This window comes from Pituophis catenifer, unplaced genomic scaffold (genome assembly GCF_029215685.1).
Source record: "Pituophis catenifer annectens isolate HBS135680 unplaced genomic scaffold, rPitCat1.0.hap2 SCAF_6, whole genome shotgun sequence".
NCBI lineage: Eukaryota > Metazoa > Chordata > Lepidosauria > Squamata > Colubridae > Pituophis > Pituophis catenifer.
The window spans coordinates 3,591,956-3,614,518 of record NW_027256886.1 but is presented as its reverse complement, the minus strand read 5'-3'; the positions used below and the strand labels follow the sequence as shown (position 1 = coordinate 3,614,518).

At 41.0% G+C, this 22,563-nt stretch overlaps 1 protein-coding gene across 3 annotated transcripts in view; it reads left to right on the top strand.

Moving 5' to 3' along the window:
• LOC139318644 (cytochrome P450 2J2-like) overlaps nucleotides 1–22,563 on the top strand; it is a 44,351-nt gene that overhangs the window by 18,544 nt on the left and 3,244 nt on the right. For 2 of the 3 annotated variants that reach the window (XM_070946196.1, XM_070946197.1), the window contains 6 exons: nucleotides 2,827–2,983; nucleotides 6,284–6,433; nucleotides 6,625–6,785; nucleotides 10,167–10,343; nucleotides 15,355–15,496; nucleotides 19,929–20,116. In XM_070946196.1, coding sequence (XP_070802297.1) covers nucleotides 2,857–2,983; nucleotides 6,284–6,433; nucleotides 6,625–6,785; nucleotides 10,167–10,343; nucleotides 15,355–15,496; nucleotides 19,929–20,116 — 945 coding nt within the window. In that variant the 5' untranslated portion in view covers nucleotides 2,827–2,856. The remainder of the gene's footprint in view (nucleotides 1–2,826; nucleotides 2,984–6,283; nucleotides 6,434–6,624; nucleotides 6,786–10,166; nucleotides 10,344–15,354; nucleotides 15,497–19,928; nucleotides 20,117–22,563) is intronic. The other variant, XM_070946195.1, reaches the window with a different exon arrangement.

The window sequence follows — 22,563 nt, the reverse complement described above, 5'->3', positions numbered from 1 at the left end:
TGGACTATTGTAACACTCTCTACATGGGGCTCCCCTTGAGGAGTACTCGGAGGCTCCAACTGGCACAGAGTGCGGCCGCGCGGGTGGTGACGGGAGCGACGTGGCGCTCCCATGTAACACCTCTCCTGCGTGAGCTGCACTGGCTCCCGGTGGTCTTCCAAGTGCGCTTCAAGGTTTTGGTTATCACCTTTAGAGTGCTCCATGGCTTAGGACCTGGTTATTTACGGGACCGCCTGCTACCACCAATAGCCTCCCATCGACCAGTACGCTCCCATAGAGAGGGGCTCCTCCAGGTGCCGTCGGCCAAACAATGTCGACTGGCGGTTCCCAGGGGGAGAGCCTTCTCTGTGGGGGCACCTACTATCTGGAACGAGCTCCCCCCGGAGATACGGAGGATCCCGGATCTGCGTACCTTCCGTCGTGCGCTCAAGACCTTCCTATTTCATCAAGCCAGCCTGACCTAAGTCTTTCCCCTTTTTAAATGGAAATTTTAAATCTGGTTTTAAAACTATTGGGGTTTTAAATTTGTTCAGCCACATTATTTAATTTGTTTTAATCTATTTTAAATTTTGTATTTATATGTTTTATTCCATGGCTGTTCACCGCCCTGAGTCCTTCGGGAGTAGGGCAGTATACAAATTCAATTAAATAAATAAATAAATAAATAAATAAATAAATAAATAAATAAATAAATAAATAAATAAATAATTGATTCATTTAACCAGGTTTCAGAGAAGCATAGGGCTGTAGAATTGTAAAAGTCAGAATTGTATCTGTTTAAAAGGAGTATTTCATCCATCTTATTAGCAAGTGAACATATGTTGGTTAGGAAAATTGAAGGCAGAGGAGTTTTATTTCTCCTATTCCTTAATTTGTTTAAAATCCCCACCCTTTTATCTCTCTTTCTTCATTTCTTCCATTTGGTTTATTTGGTAATCCATGGCTCTGGGGAAATTGCTTCTTCCTGTGTTAGAATCTCCTCCGTGTTTGTAGAGATGGGGAGGGGTGTGTGAGATCACAGAAAGCTGCTCCTTAAAGAAACGTTGCTTAATTTTTAGCAGATGGTCTCATGAATAAGAAGTCTGTAGTGAGTCGCAGAGAATAATTAAAAACAAAGAAACCATTAGAGAGCATTTCATCGAGGCAGCCTTTGGCGGCGCCATCTTGGATCATTATTTTTGTTCAGTTGCTTCACGTGCACAAAGGTGATATACATGCGGTATAGTAAGACCTAACTATTGGTGCTTAAAAAGTTTAACTGAACTACCTCTCCACTTCTGGCACATTATCCTACCTAAATTTTAGTGTTCAGAAATAACTTTGATAGAGCACTGTAAAGGGCAGCATTATTGAGTTGGATAATACTGTTGGTGGAATTATCATACTGTAGCAATATTCCTCCAATAGGCACCATCATAATTGCATGCTAAATCAATTTGAAACAACATTTTCTAAATAATATATATTCTTCTACTGGATTCCACTATTTCATCAAATAAAAAATCAGAGGTAAAAGAAACATCCAACTCAAGATGTAGGTTAAAGAACCATAACATTCAAGAAGTTGTAGCAGATTCTTTTTAAGTGGCTGAATCCTGTAGAATTATTTTGGGATGCTAAAATAATACAGAAACATCAAGATTCTATTTTGGGAAGGAAGCACCAATAGGTTTTTTACTTAAATTAGTGGTATCTCCAAGCAACAGTAATAGAGAGGAGAACAAAAATAGGGGGAAAAACAGTTTATGAGCTGGGAATATGGTTCATGACTGTCTTCCGAGTGAGATATGTGAATTCTTAGAGAAATGTTTCAGCTAGAGAGAGAAAAAAATTCCCATTTTTCTCTTGGTCTGAGAGAAGCCAGAGAACACTTTACTATATTAGTTATGAGAAAAGCAGCAGTGTTGTAAGGCATCCTGTAGTCTGAATGAATGTTACCAGACTCTTTGCCGATGAAGAAGGGAGGATTTTAATGGTGGGAGTAACAATGAACTATAAACAAATACTTTTAGTGGCAATATATGCCCCAAATAACAATCAAGAAGACTTTTATGGAAAACTACACAGGAAAATAATAGAATTTGAGTATGAAAATATTTGTATGATAGGTGATTTCAATGCAATAATAGAAGCTGATCTGGACTACAAAACTACAAAGACAAATAAGAAGCCTAGAAAAACTCTTCCAAAAATCTTTCTTTACAATGGTGGAGGAATTAAGCATTCAAGATGCTTGGAGAAGAAGATATCCGAAGGGAAAGCAATACACATTTTACTCAAACAGACACATGTCATGGTATAGAATAGATATGATGCGGATGTCAGTTGACTTACTAGCTAATATACAAGACATAAACCTTCTTGCGGCCAATCTTAATTCAGGTTGCAGCCCATCAGATAATGAACAAATGGTTCAGTATTGCTGTTCTTTCCTCAGTCTCAGGAAGATTCAGATCCCTTCACACCTTCTCCAGAGAAGCCACACTTAAGGACCACCTACGATAAAGGATTTAGGAGTTGGAATATTTACATCCCAAAGACTCTCTGCCTACTGGTTTAATGTGCCGGTTCAGATTAGGTGAGAAATGGAACCTCCCTGGTGGACATATATGGGGTCCCCTAACCAACTTTCTCAGACGCTACTAGAAGCTACTAGGATAAGCAATAAAATATTTTGAACCAACAAGAAAAGAAGCACATTTGCCAAGACTCAACTTCCAGATGTCTTCAATCTAAGAATGTAGGAAAGAGTGTAGGTGGCATATTACTTTCAAATAATCTGTTTCATTTGATTATAACCTTGCTCAACATTGATTCATTTGGCAGCATGTAAAGCGATATGGAAATATATACACCATGTGGGCTGGATCTCACCTTGTAGTAGTGCTATCTGGATTCAAAGCTGTAAAAGAAGGAATGACCGGCTTCTCAGATGCATTTTCTGACCGACCAGACGATCCTTTCTTGTCGCCTTCTGGAAAAGGTAAGTGCAAGTAGTAAGAAATTGTACATAAATTACCATCATAATGTCATAATTTATGTTAATGTTATTAATAGCACGGGGGAAGGCATAGTAACAAAATGATTTATAAGCAAAAGAAATACTGCTTACTTTACTTTACACCAAATTATTGTACATTTCCATTGCTTTCTATCTGGTCCATTCCATTCATACATTGATTTAGACATTACTTCTTTTTCACTAAACACTTGATAGATATTAAAGCGAGTAGGAAGTGAGCAGATAGATATTAAAGTGAGTAGGAAGTGAGCAAATCAGTGCAAGGCTATTCCAAAGGATTTCCATACAAAAGCAAAATTTGCATAATTTTATGAATTCACCCTCTTTTTTTAAAGCTAGTTGTGATCTGCCTTTTGTAGTCTTTTATTAGTGTAGTCATTTGGCTTTTATTTTTTTCAGTTTGTCAGTTAATAACTTGAATTTTTGTAATCAACTTAATGATATTTTTGTTTTCAATACCAAATGCTCAGGGGTGAAATCTAAAATTTGTTACTACTGGTTCTGTGGGTGTGGCTTGGTGGGTGGGGGTAATGTGACTGGGTGGGCGTGGCCAACTTTTTTTTTTTACTTTTAAAAGCATTTTTTCTACAACCTTAAGAGGTTTCAGAAAAAAATGCTTTTAGAAGCCTCTGACGATCAGGCAAGTCACCAGAGGCTTTTATAGGCATTTTTTTTTCTACAGCCTCTTTGGCCGAAGGGTTGCAGAAAAAAATGTTTTGAAAAGCCTCTGATGATCCCAGCTGAACTGCGCGATCATGAGAGGCTTTTTAAAAAAAACTTTTAAAAGCATTTTTTCGGCCAAAGAGGTTGTAGAAGAAATGCTTTTAAAAGTAAAAAAAACAGCCTCTGATGATCGCGTGACTCAGCTGGGCATGGGGGGGGGACAGGGATTTTTGCTACTGGTTCTCCAAATCACCCGCCGCCATTGCTACCAGATCGGGTGATCCGGTCTGAACCGGGAGCATTTCACCCCTGCAAATGCTGAAATGTGTGTGTGTGTGTGCATGTGCATGTGTGTACACGCTTTTGCATATTTTTCTGTGCATTTGTAGTATCCTTCTACATTTTAAGCAGTCCCTCTTCCCCTATGGCAAGGGTCCCAACCTCTGGTCCATGAACCAGTACCTTTCCGCAATCTGTGGGGAACTGGCCTGCACAAGCATTGGGTGAGCAAATGAAGCTTTATCTACACATGCATGGGATCTAGGTGAAAGGATCCCTCCTTCCTGGTTCATGGGAAAATTATCTTCCACAAAACTGGTCCCAGGAGCCAAAAAGGTTCGGGACCACTGCCCTAATATTTTGTTTCATGAATACATCCAATATAAAAATTCTCATGCCAAACCGAATTCTTAGTTTATACTGAGAAATGTACACTGAGAAAACTAGCTAGCTAGTTAGATATAGACAGATAGATGGATAGGTAGATAAGTGGGTGGATGGATGGATGGATGGATGGATGGATAGATAGATAGAAGATAGACAAAGAGATTGATAGAATATAGAGATAGTGATAGATGATAGATAGATAGATAGATAGATAGATAGATAGATAGATAGACAGATAAATAGATAAACAGATATAGATAGATAGATAGATAGATAGATAGATAGATAGATAGATAGATGATAGATAGATAGATAGATAGATAGATAGATAGATAGATAGATGATAGGCAGAGAGATTGATAGAATATAGAGATAGTGATAGATGATAGATAGATAGATAGATAGATATAGATAGATAGAAAATAGACAGAGATTGATAGAAGATAGAGATAGTGATAGATGATAGATAGATAGATAGATAGATAGATAGATAGATAGATAGACGATAGAGAGATTGATAGAAAATAGTGATAGATGATAGATAGATAGATAGATAGATAGATAGATAGATAGATAGACAATAGACAGAGATTGATAGAAGATAGAGATAGTGATAGATAGATAGATAGATAGATAGTTAGATAGATATATAGATAGATAGATAGATAGATAGATAGATAGATAGATAGATAGATAGAAGATAGACAGAGAGATTGATAGAAGATAGAGATGGTGATAGATGATAGATAGATAGATAGATAGATAGATAGATAGATAGATAGATAGATAGATAGATAGACGATAGAGAGATTGATAGAAAATAGTGATAGATGATAGATAGATAGATAGATAGATAGATAGATAGATAGATAGATAGGATTGGATAGGATAGATAGATAGTTAGATAGATATATAGATAGATAGATAGATAGATAGATAGATAGAAGATAGACAGAGAGATTGATAGAAAATAGAGATAGTGATAGATGATAGATAGATAGATAGATAGATAGATAGATAGATAGATAGATAGATAGATAGAAGATAGACAGAGAGATTGATAGAAAATAGAGATAGTGATAGATGATAGATAGATAGATAGATAGATAGATAGATAGATAGATAGATAGATAGATAGATAGACAGATAGACAGAATTAACGTTCTATTTTCTTCGGAAACTTTTCTTTTCTTGGATTTATCCATTTATTCATGGTTGGGGTTGAAAAGCTCAAATAAATCGTGTGCCGGTGGGTGTCACACATTGGCAGTTGTGATGCATCTGAGGGGTGAAAGAGCCACATGTGGCTCCAGAGCCACAGGTTGCTGACCCCTGGTTTATACATAGTAAAACTGTTACTTTGTTTGCTCAGTTATTTTGTATCTTTGGACCTTGAACTGATCTTTGAAATATATTATTCTCCAGTTCCTTAATTTGAAGCTGTTTTTTTTTTTTAATAAAAAAATTGTTTGCTTTTTTTATACTACATAGTTAAATCTTGGTAGTACAGTGGTTTAATGCACCCTGTAATGAACCTGCAATTTCTGCTGGTTCGAATCTCTCCAAGGCTCAAGGTTGACTCAGCCTTCCATCCTTTCTAAGGTAGGTAAAATTGAGGACCCAGTTTGTGGGGGCAATAAGCTGACTTTGTATAAATATATACAAAAGTATGAAGGCTATTGCTTAACGCATTGTAAGCCGCCCTGAGTCTCCGGAGAAGGGCGGCATATAAATAAATAAATAAAAAATCTGTCAGGTAAAGATCTGGGCATTCCCAGATGCCACATGCTAGCTAAGTTTTTCTTATAAAGTTTTTTTTTCTTCATTTATTTGGTATTCTTGCCAAAAATCCAAGAGATATTTGGCAACAACTAGACCTGTTTTTTTTAACATTATCAGGAATCATTTATCTCTATCTGATGATGCCCACAGGAATTATTCTTTCCAATGGCCTCACCTGGAAACAGCAGAGACACTTTGGCATCACTTCTCTGCGGAAGATGGGTCTGGGGAAGAAAAACTTTGATCATCGAATAGAAGATGCAGCTCAGACACTGGTGGAAATCTTTAGACAAACGAAAGGTATGTAATTTGGGATAATGACAATGGCTTAAGGTCTGAAAAAATATTTTCCATTTTCGAGTATTTCAAATAAAACAGATGTATTTTATTTTTTAAATTTAAAAAAAAAATTGACACGTCCCAATTTTCTTCATCATCCCCATAGAAGCCCCTTTCTTTAAAAATTCATCATAAAACATCTTCATTTGCAGGACAGCCATTTGACCCTTCAAATTCAGTGCTAAATGTAGTTTCTAACATCATATGTCATTTGAGTTTTGGACGTCAGTTTGATGCAGAAGATGACAACTTCCAGAAGTTTATTCAATCCCTTGAAATTGTTTTGCATTTTTCTGGTAATGTTTTCCATGTGGTAAGTAATCATTTCTGTTAAAGAGGCAAAGCTTCCCAAATCAACTTATGTTTTCCACCAGTATTTTCATGGAATCATAGAATTTAAGGCATGGAGGAAGCCTTGGGAATAATCTAATATATACCCAGTAGGTGTGCCTGTCCCAGTGGTGGGTTCCTCCCGGTTCGGCCGAGCCGGTAGCGGTGGCGATATGACGTCACCAAACCGGTTCTCCCCCCCACCCACATTATTCTTACCTTTTATTTGGTCCCACCCCCAATCTATTGCTGCCTCCTGAGTCCCAGCTGATGACTAGAGGGAAAAAAACTGTTTAAACTCTTGCCGCGGGGCTTCCTACAGCTGATCAGTGTTAAAAGCAAACAAATGAGTTGGGTCGTAAGTGCGAGGACTGGTTGTAAGTGCGAGGACCTTCCAGAAATGACTCTGACCAGCTAGCCACGCCCACCTAGTCACATGACCTCCAAGCCACACCCACAAAATAAGCCACACCCACAGCACCGGTAGTAAAAAAAATTAGAATCCACCTCTGGCCTGTCCTTGACCCAGTCATAACTCCAGGTGAGAGCCTGGACAAGTCTTTGCAGTTTCCATGTGAAGATTTTGGAAGTGGTTTGCCATTGCTCACTTCCTAGGGCTGAGAAAGAGTGACTAGTCCAGAGTCATCCGGTTGGCTTAGTGCTTGAGTTGGGACTAGAACTCAGAGTATCTCAGTTTCTAGGCTGGTGCATTAACAGCTACACTGTTTTTGACCAATTGTACTTTTATTTAATTGGCCAAGAGATTGAACCTCCTATATGTTCAATCATGCCTGGAGCAAGTATTTATATGCCCTGTATATCCAGTACAACATTTGTTAAAATGTTAAGACCCAAGTACTGTGTGACGGGGTGAGCTCTCATTCCTTTACCGGTTCCTACCCACCTATCCTAGCAGCACCTTGCAAATGCAAGTAGATAAACAGGTACTACTTTAGTGGGAAGGTAACAGTGTACCATGCACCTTTTAAATTTCTTGACTTTCTAATTATTCATCTTTAACTGTATAATGAGTTATCTGCCTCCAATATTATTTGCTTTCTACAAGAATTTCGAAACAGCTTTTCTGGAGGAACATTGAGGTCTGACGCAATGTATGTTTTCCATCTTTTAATGTATTTTTCATACTGGTTTTCTTTGGTTATTAAGTGCTGACAATTACCGTGAGTTGTTGAGAGTCTTCTTTTAGTCTGGATATAAATAGTCAGGATATGACACAAAATATTACAGAAGTGAGGACCCAGATGGGAGAACATGATAGAGTATTAAAAAGACAGATGACTATGATGCTTCAGGTGAAAAAAGATTTGATTGAGATACAGGACTCTCAGGGCCATTCAAATTTACAGATACATGGATATCCGGAGAAAAGTAGACGACAGAATTTTCAGTGACCACCTTCCTCTCATTACGGTTGCATGGCTATATAGACCTCAAGGCCATCCCGCTCACGTTGTCTCAATAGACTCTAATCCCAGAGGCTCCCCGATGTTGCTGAAATGGTCAAAGTCTCTGGCCCTTTTCCACACACGCTTTTATCATCAAGAAGCAGCCAATACCTTGTCAGCCTTAATCGGCACCAAGGCCACACCTGGAGTGCTACTGACCGCCTTCACTGAGTGTCTAAGAGGTCTTATAGCCTCCTTTCAGCCCCCCACCCTTATCCCTGGTAGAGTTTCCCGGAGGAAGGGAGCCCCTTGGTTTAACTCACAGTGCAAACAAGCCAGGAACCACATGAGATTTATATATTCTGCCCACAAACGATCAGGTTCATCGACGCCCCCCCTCCCCCCACTTATTTCGAGGCCAAGAAGGCATACAAGCTAGCTCTTTCAAGAGCTAAGCAAGACTGGCACCGGCTAAGGTGGAACGCATTACTAGAGGCCGCGAAATCCAGCAACCCTTGAGATTTCTGGAGTCTGTTAAACAGGAGGCCAACTAGTAGGCTCACTCATTCCATCTCTGCCACTACATGGGAACTCTTTCTACGCCGAGTCTTTTACGACACTGACGTGCCAGTTTCTTTGACCTCAGGCTCCCTCCCTAACTACCTTCCCAGATGGCCTCCTGTAGAACCATCCACGATTGCCAAGCTAATCGGACAACTCAAACTTCACAAAGCTCCCAGCCTGGATCTCATCCCAGCTGAAGCCATTCTAGCCCATAAGGACTGGTGGACCCCGGTTCTTACCGAGGTATTCAATGCGATCAACCAAATGGGCCTTATCCCCAAGCTCTGGAAGGATGCCATAATCATCCCAATACATAAGAAAGGCGCCCACTCCGATCCTGGCAACTTCCGTAACATCAGTCTTCTTTTAATTTTGGGGAAACTCTATGCCCGCTATCTCCTGTCCAAACTGGAGTGTTGGGCTGAAGAGGCTGACCTGCTCGGTTATGAGCAGGTGGGGTTCCGTCCAGACCACTCTACAATTGACCATTGAACCATTCCCCCATTGAAGCTTTTATTTTAGGCCCTGATGCTGCCAAATCGTTGATTTTTCAATGGCCGGACGACATTAATAGACAATTAAATCTGGCAAACGGATCGGGAATACATAGAGTCAGTCCAAAAAGATTGGGAAGAAAATTGCTGAGAGACATTTTGATAAGATTCTGGTCTTATGCAAAAAAAAAAAAAAGAAGAAGAAGGAGAAGGAGAAGGAGAAGGAGAAGGAGAAGGAGAAGAAGAAGAAGAAGAAGAAGAAGAAGAAGAAGAAGAAGAAGAAGAAGAAGAAGAAGAAGAAGAAGAAGAAGAAGAAGAAGAAGAAGAAGAAGAAGAAGAAGAAGAAGAAGAAGAAGAAGAATTATTGATGCACAAAGTGCGAAATATGGCATTGATAGTGTTTGGGGATCATCAGATATAAGTTTTTCCAGATTTAAGTAGTGAGACTTTACAGTGGAGGAGAGAGATGTGTCAAGTTTGTCAACTACGGAAGAAAAATAATATTAATTATATTTGGATCTTTGGACAACATCGGCTCTGATTTGTAGAGGTACCTTCTGCTTTTTTAATTGCAATACTGCATCTTATGTTTTAAAATGCATAAATATAATAAATATGTCACATTGTAAGTTTCTTTCAGATTTATTGACTTTCTAATGATTCGTCTTTAACTTTATAATGAGTTCTCTGCCTCCAACATTAACTGATTTCTACAAGAATTTGGAAACAGCTTTTCTGGAGGACTTTTGAGATCTGACACAATGTGTATTTGCCATGTTTTAATGTGTTTTTCATAATGTTTTTCTTTGGTTATTAAGTGCTGCCTATTATAGTGAGTTGTTGAGAGTCTTCTGTAACTGTGGTAGAAATAGATAACATTACCTCTTCTTTTTCTTTTAGATGTTTTCTGAATTCCCACAATTAATGAAACACATCCCAGGCCCTCACAAAGAGGCTCTGGCTTGTAGAGACCTTATCATTTCCTTTGCAAAGCAGGAAATAGAGAAACACAAGGAATTTCACTCTCTGCATGAGCCACAAGATTTCATTGATCACTATCTGCTTCAGATGGAGACGGTATGGATTTATTCTACTACAATACTGTATATGGCAGGGGTGGGTTCTAAATTTTTTTACTACCAGTTCTGTGGGCGTGGCTTATTTTGTGGGTGTGGCTTGGAGGTCATGTGACTAGGTGGGCGTGGCTAGCTGGTCAGAGTCATTTCTGGAAGGTCCTTGCACTTACGACCCGACTCATTTGTTTGCTTTTAACACTGATCAGCTGTAGGATGGCCCTTTGAAGCCCCGCGGCAAGAGTTTAAACAGTTTTTTTTTCCTCTAGTCATCAGCTGGGACTCAGGAGGCAGCAATAGATTGGGGGTGGGACCAAATAAAAGGTAAGAATAACGTGGGTGGGGGGCGGTGGGGAGAACCGGTTCAGTGATGTCATATCGTCACCGCTACCGGCTCGACCGAACTGGACCGAACTGGGAGGAACCCACCACTAGTATATGGGCAAGGAATTATTACATTCCTTGCTGTATGTAAACAAGAGGCATTACCAGTTTTGTTTTCCTTGGAGGTATTTTTTTTTTCTTTCATTCAGCTCTCATTCTGAATTTAGCCTAACCTAAATTCTGGATGCTTCTAAATAAGAGCTACATTCTACCTCTTCAGTACCATACTTTTGTTAGATATGGGAAATTCTTTCTGGAGGGGAGAGGAGAGTTAAAAATGTTTCTGTTTCTCATCCTCTCGTGTTTGCCTATCACTTGTTTCCCCTTTTTCTAAAGAGGTTCCACTAAGAAGGAGAAGAATTAACAGGGCATTTTGATTAATTCATACTTCAATGAATACTTTCCATGAAATGATTGAACCGATAATTTCACAGCCTTGACAATAAGTAAAAATGTAAAACAGTTTGAAACAAGGAACGAAGGTCCTTTTCCTTCATATTTTCAGAGAAAGACCCAGAATGGTTTTTTAAAAGCAACTTTTATTGATTTGAACTGGATCACCTTATTTACAATTTGATATCACTCCAATCTTGAGTGTACCATTGGGTTTGGTCACTATTTTCAAGATATACATTCTTTGCAATATTGTCGTTCCCCCCCCCCCATTCCAAAGCCATTAAACGTATTTTCCACCTTTGCATTAATGGCTCAAGGGTGCTTCTTGTTTCAGTCTGTATCATCAGTATATAACAGCATCCATGGGGGTTGTAATTATAGACTTCTGGGTCCCTTGTCTATACTGAATTTAATTTAATTTAATTTATCACATTTCTATGCCGCCCAACTCTCAAGGAACTCTGGGCGGCTTACAACAAAAGTAATGCGACAATGAACATAGAAAATTATTAAAAACATTATGAAAACATTTTAAAAACATTAAAAGCCCATTCACACCATTCATGGCCGGATCTCACAAGATTGCAACAGCGAGATCAATGGCCCCAGGCCTGCTGGAAAAGCCAGGTCTTCACCGCTTTCCAGAAGGCCAATAGGGTGGGGATGGTCTGGACCTCAGGAAGTAACTGGTTCCAGAGAGCCGGGGCAGCCACAGAGAAGGCCCTCCCCCGCGGGCCCGCCAGCCAGCATTGTTTAGCTGATGGGACCCAGAGGAGACCAACTCTGTGGGATCTTACCGGTTGCTGGGAGCTATGCAGTAGAAGGCGGTCTCGAAGATAGTCTGGCCCTGAGCTATGTAGGGCTTTAAAGGTAATAACCAACACCTTGAATTGTATCCGGAGACCAATAGGGAGCCAGTGCAGCTCGCGGAGAATTGGTGTAATGTGGGTGTATCTATGAAGAGCAATGATGAGAGGTTGGACCATTAGTGGATGGGAAAGAAATAGGTCATGTGGTACTTGATCAAATGCTTTTTCTAGCTCAGTGACTCCCATATCTATGGTGGTTTGTTTCTCAACTTGCTTCTCCATCAATAGGCAGGTGGCCGGTATTGTGTCCCCCAATTCTTTGTGAAGTTGCACTAGTTCAGTAAAAGGTTGATGATGTCTCATAATTATCTATTATTCTATGTATTCCATAAATTATCATAGAGTGGAATAGCAACCACAAAAGCTTGTAGTTAGAGACATCACTTTGGACATAAGTTTAAATAAGAATCCTGCTTGTAAACTTTTGTGATTTATTCTAGTAGGTACACATTAGTTGCTGTACTGAATATTTATTAAAGTAACCAATCATAAAATAAAAACAAACACATAGAAGTTAATCAAAAGAGGGGGAGGGGCAGAGCTAGCCATAATGGATGATGGAGGCTGAATTTCTGTCTCCTCTGGGTCATCACAGAGAATGGGTTTAAAAAATACATCTAAAGATTATGGAATTTAAGAGTTTATGAAATGTGAATTATTTCCCTTGCTTTTCTCCTGAAGATTGGACTGTATTTGACTTGAAATTGGACATTTTTCAGAGAAGCTGTGAGCTTGGATGTTTGATTAAGAGTCTTGAGAGGCCTTTGAAGGCAACAGGAAAGGAAGGGCCCTATGACTGAAGACTGAGAAAGAACTTGTAAAAAGTTTAAAGGAGTATAGCTGAGAAGATAATAGCTGATTTATGAGTGTATAGCGTGAAGGCCCATAACTCCCTTTTTTCAGTCAAAGTGTTGAGGCCTGAAGAAGGTGGAAGAACTAAATATTTTTAAGACAGAGCCTTGATAAGATGTGTATAATAAAGCTAACTGTTGCTCATTTAGTTTTATTTAGTTGCTTTTATGGAGATTAGCCGACAAGGATGAGACAAAGGAGGAAGTGACATTTATGGACTATAGACTGTAAAATTCTTAAAAGTTCAAGAGCTCTTTTTGGATGGTCAAATGTCAAAACGCAGCAAAAGTGTGGAAACTGTTTGGCAAAGACCCAAAGTAGGCCTTAGACCTTCAGAGTTATGCCTGATTCGAGTGGAAAAAGCCTTAGAAATGGAAGCAAGGAAAAAAAATCACCTAAGAAATCACTGACTCAATCAGATAAATTTGATGTTCTTAACTCTTACAAGAGTTAAGAGAAATGAAGAAAAATATAAAGTAGGATTTAAAGCAAATAAATGATAAAATGGATAGTATGGATGTAAGAATAACAGATTTGGTGAAACAAAGTCAGGATATGACACAAAATATTACAGAAGTGAGGACCCAGATGGGAGAACATGATAGAGCATTAAAAAGACAGATGACTATGATGCTTCAGGTGAAAAAGGATTTTGTTGTGGCTCCGTTACCTGAGCCTGTGTTATCGGTAGGAGAGGACTCCGAGAGTGAAGGAGAGGAGTTGGCAAGGCTTCCCTCTCCAGAACCCTCCTCTCTGGCAATGCCTTCGGTGTCCTCCGAAGGTCAAGAGATAGGCCCGGGGCCAAGCACGTCCACGCAGCCACAGGTGGACAGTAATGAGGGAGATGAGTCTTGGCTGGATCCTTGGCAGCGTCACAGAGATAAGCGTGCGCAACAGAAGAAGAGGCGTGCCAGGGATTAGGCTGAGTCACTGGACCACACCCCACAGGGTATAAAAGAGGGTGTGGTGGCCGGTTCAGCTCTGTGACAAGCAAAAAACGGATATTGGATGACCTTCTTTGTATTTACTGGACTTTGTTGATTATTGTGTATTGGCTTTGTTCCCGGACGAAGGGAGAAACTCCCCCCTCGTGAGTAAAGAATACCTGGCAGCCAGCCACTGGTTTGCTGCCAATTCTGATACTAGATAAAACTGTTGTCGGCTGAGTTCTTTAGCTGTTGCCTGTCTGTGGGGGTGCGTGTGTGAGACGGGGACAGAACAGATTTGATTGAGATACAGGACTGTCAGCGCCATTCAAATTTACAGATACATGGATATCTGGAGAAAAGTGAAGAAAATGAAGCAAAGTTGATCCAAGAAGTATTGGACTGGGCTACCTCGATCCTCCTAGATGTTCCCTTTACAAGATACGATATTGATGCAACACATAGACTCAGTCCAAAAAGATAGGGAAGAAAATTGCTGAGAGACATTTTGATAAGATTCTGGTCTTATGCAAAAAAAAAGAACAATTGATGCATAAATTGCAAAATATAGCATTGATAGTGTTGGGGGTGGGAGTGCACTGTATTATTTGTATTTCTTTTTCTTTTTCTGTATTTAGATATATATGTATATGTTTGTATTGTTTGCGTTATTTGTATTTAAAATAAATAAATAAGTTCATCCAAAAACAAAACTCCCTTCAATCCGGGCTATTTTAAGACAGTGTCTTACTCAGTGTGAATCTACTGTTTAATTATTACTCTCATGCATTGATTTTCCTATAGAATCACCTGTATATATATTTATTCTCATGACTTACAACAAATGAAATACACAGAATGTTAAAAAGGTATAATAATAATAATAAATTTATTGTCATTGTACGTGTATACACAGTATACCCATACAATGAAATTCACATAACAGGAACTTGGACCAGGTCCAACATACATAACAATCTTCAAACACACTCCCACCCACCCCAATTCCCCACCCCCAAACCACCCAAACATCCACATAACAGACCAAGTAATATTGTCCAACAGCTCACTGATGGCGGCCCTTTAGTTCATGGTTGAGTGCAATTATAGCTCTGGGATAAAAACTATTCAGAAAACGTGTGGTCCGAGTTTTAGTTGTTCTGTATCTTCTGCCAGAAGGCAACAGTCCAAAAAGATTGTAAGCAGGATGGGAAGAGTCTCTGAGAATGTTATGCAACTTCCTCAAACAGCGAGACTCGAAGATGTCGTCCAGGGCTGGTAGTTGGAGCCTGATGATATTCTAGGCAGTTTTAATGATTCTCTGTAGAGCTTTTTTGTTCGCTACAGAGCTGCTCTCATACCATGTTAAAAAGTTATGGTATTAATGTAATTGTTTACCAAGCACATCTAAATTATATTAAAGTAAACAAAACATCTTTACAATCCCCAAGGCATGTCACAACTTTTGAGCAGCCCTCATGTTTGAAAATTGAAAGTTTTAAAAATTGACATGCTGTATAAATAGAGACAAAAATAACCACATAAAAGTTGCATTGAATTTATTGTCATTTTTCATTTTGAACTTCAGAGCAGGAACGACCCCAACTCCACCTACAATGAAGAGAATTTAGCTCAGTATATATTTGACATTTTTTTTGCTGGAACAGAAACAACCTTGGCTATTCTGATGTGGGCACTGCTCCTCTTGACTAATCATCCTACCATCCAAGGTGAGACGGACATGGGAACAAGGTTCACTCTCAGGTTCTAAAACACATAGAAATTATTATTATTATTATTATTATTATTATTATTATTATTATTATTTGATTTATATGCCGCCCTTCTCTGGAGACTCAGGGTGGCTTACAATGCGTTAAGCAATAGCCTTCATACTTTTGTATATTTATACAAAGTCAGCTTATTGCCCCCACAATCCGGGTCCTCATTTTACCTACCTTAGAAAGGATGGATGGAAGGCTGAGTCAACCTTGAGCCTGGTGAGATTTGAACTTGCAGTAATTGCAGGCAGCTGATGTTAATAACAGTGCTTTAGTCTGCTGCGCCACCAGGGCTCTTTGAAATACTGAATGATGGAACTGAATCTATTCTTCATAATAATTTTTCTACCATGTTTTCCCAAAAATAAGACAGGGTCTTATTTTCTTTTGACCCCCGAAATATGGCCTTGGCCTTATTATTGGGGGTCTTATCCCTAAACCTTGGCTTTGGAGCTCTGACTAGCTCCTTTGCCAGTGCTGCTCAGGCCGCTGTCTCCAGCAATCATGGCAGCTTTTTCGTTGCTTCCCATGCAAACAGCATGAGGTGAGGAGGTGAAGTGGGGGGGTGAAGGAGGGGAACCTGCCCCGTATGCACTTGCCATCCATGCAGAATGGACTCGTGGAGACCACTTCCGCAAACACTAGCTTGCGCGCCTCTTCTCTTAGTAGCGGCCGCAAAAAGACTCTTGCCAGCCCTAGCCCTGTCGACCTGGGACTGGGGGAGGGGGATTGGTGCCAGAGCTCCGAGCAGTGGCCGGTGAGAGCTGTCTGCGCAGCCATGAAGCGGGATTCAGCATGGCCAGTTCTTGCCTGCAGCATTGCCGGTGAGAATCGGGTCAGACCCGTTGCTGCCTGAGATCAGCAGGCCAGATTCGGTGAGCCAGATGCACCGCTGCCACTCAGGAAAAGAAGAGAGAGAGGGGGCACTGCGAGAGAGCCCATTTTTGATGTCCTTCTCCTCCTAGGCGGCAGCATTGCATTCAGCTCCCTGAATCTGGCTTGCTGATCTCGGACAGCAAGGGGGAGTGGCAGGTGGGGAGGGGTGGAGTAGCGGAGAAGTGAGATGCATGGAGCGAGATGGGGCTCCCCTTGCCGTCTCTTCTCCCTCCCTCACCGGGCATGGCAGAAGCTGGAAGTCAGATAAGATGTGCAATTCACTTCTTCGCGATCTGGCCTCCTGATGGCAGACTGTCATCACATGGTAGCGAGGCACAAGCAAATGTAAGGTGGCAGCTGACATAATAGTTCTACTTTACACTGCAGTGGTGAGACCAGACTTAGAAAAGTAAATGCAGTTCTGGTCACCATGAAACAAAAAAGATCCTGAGGTCCTGGAAAGTGTGCAGAGAAGAGCAACAAAAATGATAAAGAATCTGGAGGCTAAATTGTATGACAAATGGTTGAGAGACCTAGGTATGCCTAGCCTACTGAAGGCTTGTAGTGTATTGAGGGGACATGATAACTCTCTTCCAGTACATGAGAAGATTGAGTAATTCTCTAGGGCACCAGAGGGACAAGAAGTAATATATAGAAGCTTATCTAAGAGAGACCCAACCTCGAAGTAAGGAGAAAATTCTGGTCAGGGAGAACAATTAAGTTATGGGTGCTCCATCACTGGAGGTTTTGAATGGGATGATAGAAGGCTCCTGCCTTAAGTGCGGGTTGGACTAGAAGATCTCCAAATTCCTTCCCAGATGTACGATTCTATTAAATGTTTACATTTAATAGAATCATACCTGTCCTTAAATACCACATTTCAATTCTTACTTTGTTACAGAGCCCCAGATTATGACATTGAACATGTGAACAAGTTAACTTCACTACTAACCTGAGCAACCTCCTGCCCACACCCAATAATCTTTCTTGGTGACCTTAACTTACCACTTTTTAATTGAACCCTAAATGAATGTACAACTGAACCTATACATGCAACCCTGTACAGTACTGTAACTAATCTGGGACTTGATCAACTAGCAACTAACAACACTAGACTCAACAACTGCCTTGATCTCATCTTCTGCAACAGTTTAAATTCAATTTTATGGACTACAAATAAAAGAACCATTCTCTAACAGTGACCACAGCATGATTGACTTTTGTCTCAACTTACGCCCTCTCAAAAATCATCATAATGATGGGATTCCCAGTTATAACTTTAAAAAAGCCAACTATGATCTCATAGACAATGAACTCTCATATCTTGATTGGCAAATTCTATTCTCTGGCTGTAATATTGCTGATGACCATTACAACATTTTCTTACGCGAACTCAAAAGAATCAGTAAACTTTATGTACCACTAATATCCCACAAAACTAGAAAAAATAAACTACCAATAACAATAAGAAAATTACAATCCAGAAAAAAATCTCTTTGGCAAAAAAACAAAACTAACTATGTAGCTAACTTCAAAAACTGCTACAAAAACGTATGCCAATAAATAAAGACTGAATGCACCAATTATCATATCAAGCAAGAAGAAAACCTTCTACGCACAAAATCCACCCATGCCTTCTATAATTTTGTAAACAACAAACTTAAAGACTCGAGATCCATCCCACCCCTAAAAGTACCAAACAATGAAGACTGTATTGACGAAACCATTAAAGCCAATCTCTTTAACACGTTCTTCGGCTCAGTCTTTGTAAACAGCAACAACACATACCCAATATCTCCCAGTCATTCTACAGACAATTACAACAATTACGGTGATCTTACACATATTGATTTTACAGAAGACAATGTTGAAAAGGCACTACGCAATCTAAAACCATATCTAGCTATTGGACCTGATGGACTATGTGCATACTTCTTAAAAAAGCTTTCCACTGCAATTGCAGAACCTCTAAGCATAATTTTTGAAAAACCATTCAATACCAGCACCTTGCCCTACCAATGATCACAAGCCAAGGTCATCCCTATCTTCAGAAAGGGAGACCCTAGCCTAGTTAAAAATTACAGACCAATCTCTTTATGTTGCATCACCTGCAAAGTCATGGAATCAATCCTTAACAAATCTATTACCCTACACCTAGAGACAAACAAGCTATTTTCTAACAAACAATTTGGTTTCAGAAAAAAATTATCCTTTAATCTACAACTACTACATTGCAAAAACATATGGACTACACATCTCTATCAGGGCAAAGCAATAGACGCAGTTTACATAGACTTCTGTAAAGCCTTTGATTCAGTGGTACATGACAAATTACTTCTAAAACTAAAATCCTATGGCATTTCTGGACTCCTACATAAATGGATAGCTGCCTTCCTGTCAAACAGACAAGTGGTCAAAATAGGAAGTGCTCTATCAAATCCTGTACATGTTAATAGCGGTGTTCCCCAAGGCAGTGTTTTAGGTCCAACACTCTTCATACTTTACATAAACTCTGTCAAGGACCTTGGAGTACTCATTTCTAAAGATCTAAGTGCGTGAGCCCACTGTAGCAACATTGCCAAAAAGGCATTAAGAGTTGTTAACCTAATGTTGCGTAGCTTCTTCTCTGGTAATGTTGTACTACTAACTAGAGCATACAAAACATTTGCTAGACAAATTCTTGAATACAACTCAACTGTCTGGAACCCGCACTGCATATTGGACAGAAATACAATCGAGAGAATCCAGAGATATTTTACGAGAAGAGTCCTCCATTCCTCTAACTGCAATAAAATACCTTATGCCACCAGACTCCAAATTTTGGGCTTAGACAATTTAGAACTATGCCGACTTCAGTCTGACCTAAGCATAGTACATAAAATTATCTGCCACAATGTTCTTCCTGTCAATGAGTACTTCAGCTTCAACCACAACAATACACGAGCAAATAATAGATACAAACTCAAGGTAAACTGCTCCAAACTCAGTTGCAGAAAAAATGACTTCAGTAACAGAGTGGTCAATGCCTGGAATGCACTACCTGACTCTGTAGTTTCTTCCCCAAACCCCCATAACTTTAACCTTAAACTGTCTACTGTTGACCTCACCCCATTCCTAAGAGGTCTGTAAAGGGTGTGCATAAGTGCACCAGGGTGCCTATCGTCCCTGTCCTAAAGTTTCCTTTTTACTTACTCTTTTCATGTATTCAAATTACGTTTATAGATAACAGGTAAATTATCTTATATATGCTTGACAAATAAACTTATGATTATGATTATGATTATGATTTAATGCCCTAAATGCTATTCTATGTACCCAAGTTCTATTGAGGATTAAAATTTGGAAATAAATAAATGAAACACAATATTGAAAATGTAACTTCTATTTCCATCATTTTTTTCCCCAGAGATTTCACCACTGGGCTGTCCTATATCCTAAGGATTAAAATTCAGAAATAAATAAATGAATAAATATTGAAAATTCTTTTTCCATCATTCTTTTCTAGAGAAAGTCAAGAAGGAGATTGAAGATGTGTTTGGCTTCTCAGGGTCAATTTCCTACCAGGATCAGAAGAAGCTGCCTTACACCAATGCCGTGATTCATGAAATGCAGCGTCTAAAATATGCCTTGCTAGTCGGGGTTCCCAGGCAAAGTACAAGGGATGTGAAGATGAGGGGATATCACATTCCAAAGGTGAGAAACATGTTCAGGCTGTATTATAGTAGTCCAGCCATGAGGGAAAAGCAGAATATGGCACTTGGACAGAAGCTCTCTGTTCAGGAATTGCAAAAATAGTCATGCAAAATTGAATTGGGAAGAATAGCAAACTGTTGTGGGAGAGGGATGATGTGTTTAAATCCAAACAGCTCTCAGATTTTAAAGCTAGAACTATAAACATTTTCTATTTATTCCAGGAAGATGATAATATTAAGTTCAAAACTGTAGTCATGTGAGGCCATGTTTCTTTGTCTATTTCTTGGGGCAATTTGGTGTGAAAAAGACAGCCCTCTGTTTTAATGGAAGGGAAGGGTGAAAGGAAGCTAAATATGGAGCAGCCATTGCTCTCAGAATCTGCTTTGGAAATGAACAAATAGGGGTCCATAAAGGCAAGCTAAAACCAAATGTTTTTGTTCTGCCCCCGTACCATGCACACACCCAACCAGCCAGCCGAGGGTTAAATAAACTCTTCAAACACACAACGTCAGTGATAAGGAACTTGGCAGCAACTCCGTGGCTGCCTGCCAAGAGCTTTTACTCCGATAACACAGACAAAAATACACACAGTTTGAATAGTCCAGTTTCTAATTAAATCCACGGCAAATAGGTGTTGTGTCCGAAGGTGCAAGTGCCTCGCCAGAGATTAGCTTTGTCTGTCACAGAGTCCGAATGGCCACCACACTCCCTTTTATAGCCTGTGGGGTGTGGTCCAGTGACTCAGCTTAATCTCTGGCACGCCTCCTTTTCTGCTGCTCACGCTTGTCTCTCCGACGCTGGCGTGGGTCCAACCACAATGTTTCTTCGTCACTATCCAATGGCTTGGAAACAGCTGGCTCCTGGCCAATCTCTTCTCCTTTGGGAGACACCTGAGGCATTGCCAGAGAGGAGGGTCCTGGAGAGGGAGGCCTGGCCGTCTCCTCTCCTTCATGTTCGGAGCCTTCTTCCTCCAATAAGATAGGCTCGGAGGACGGAGCCACAACAGTTTTCATCAATATTGTCTGAACCAGTGGTGGGTTCTAAAATTTTTTACTACCGGTTCTGTGGGTGTGGCTTGGTAGGGGACATGACTGATTGGGCGTGGTCAACATGACGTCACTTACACACTCAGTCACATGATCCCCCCAAGCCACGCCCACCGAAAAGGTGGCTAAAATTTTTGGGAGTTTTGGACGCTTTTTTTTTTTTTGACCCTCCGGCCCCATATCCAGGTCGGGATGCGGTGGGGTGGCGGTGGTCATCTTGGCTTTCCCTCCATTGCCCTTCCTGGCTGAAAAGTGCCCCTTCTCACCTCTGACGGGCCTTCCCTGTGCTTGCAGCCAGAGCAACCCACTCCACCGGCTCAGGGCAGTGGACTCAGCTGCAGCTCAGACAAGCCGAGGAACTGCGGGGAGCCTCCCGCATGTTGCACTCCCCTCCCAGCCTTCACCCCACACCTCCATGCCATTTTCAGGCACCCAGCTTACCGGGCTGCCCCTGTTCCTGTTGTGGCTCCAACGGCGGCAGCTTCAGGTGATGCTGGTGGCACGGAGGCGCGGGAGAAGGCTGGGTGCAACACACGGGAGGCTCCCCGCAGTTCCTTGGCTCATTTGGGCTGCAGCTGAGCCCGCTGCCCTGAGCCGGTGGACGGAGGCACCCCTCTCCAGCCAGATCTTTCCGGATTTCATTTAGAGGTGCAGCTCATGGCTGCTACATTTCACTGTACTGCACGAGCGAAGGACAAGAAACCAGAGGTGGTTTAGCAGCCATGAGCCATGTTTTCCTCTAAGCGCTGTGGGCGGCAGAGGGAAACAAATGCTTCCCTCTGCGCAGAGCTTTCCGGATGAGCCTTGGAGGAAAGCACAGGTCATGGCTGCTACATTTCGCTGTGCTGCGCTAGCAAAGGGGAAGAAACAGCCAGTGGAGAGCACACAGAGCTGCTCCACTCCACATGTTCTCCAGGTCAGCGGCTATTTCTCTCCTTCGTTGCTCTTTATGGGAAAGCGTTTGGCGCAGCACAGCAAAATTTAGCAGCCATGAACTGCACTTTCCTCCAAGTCTCATCCAGAAAGCTCTGTGCAGAGAGAAGCACCTGTTTCCCTCTGCCACCCACACCGCTTAGACGAAAGCATGGCTCGTGGCTGCTACCGGGCTGCCCCAGTCCCTGTCGCAGCTCCAACGGCAGTGGCTTCAAGAGATGCTGGTGGCATGGAGGCATGGGCAAAGGCTGGGAGGGGATGCAACATGTGGGGGGCCGAGTCCGCTCCCCTGTACCTCCCCACACTTGTTTACCTTTCCCAGAGAACTCGGGCTATGCCTCCCTCTGACCTGGCCGCCTTCCTTGCTGGCATCACTCCTGAGTGAACTCTTCTGTCCTCGGCTGTTGCAAAGAAACGGCAGCTCTGGGTATGCCACACCCGCTTCGTTCTCTTTGAGAGCCACTTTGC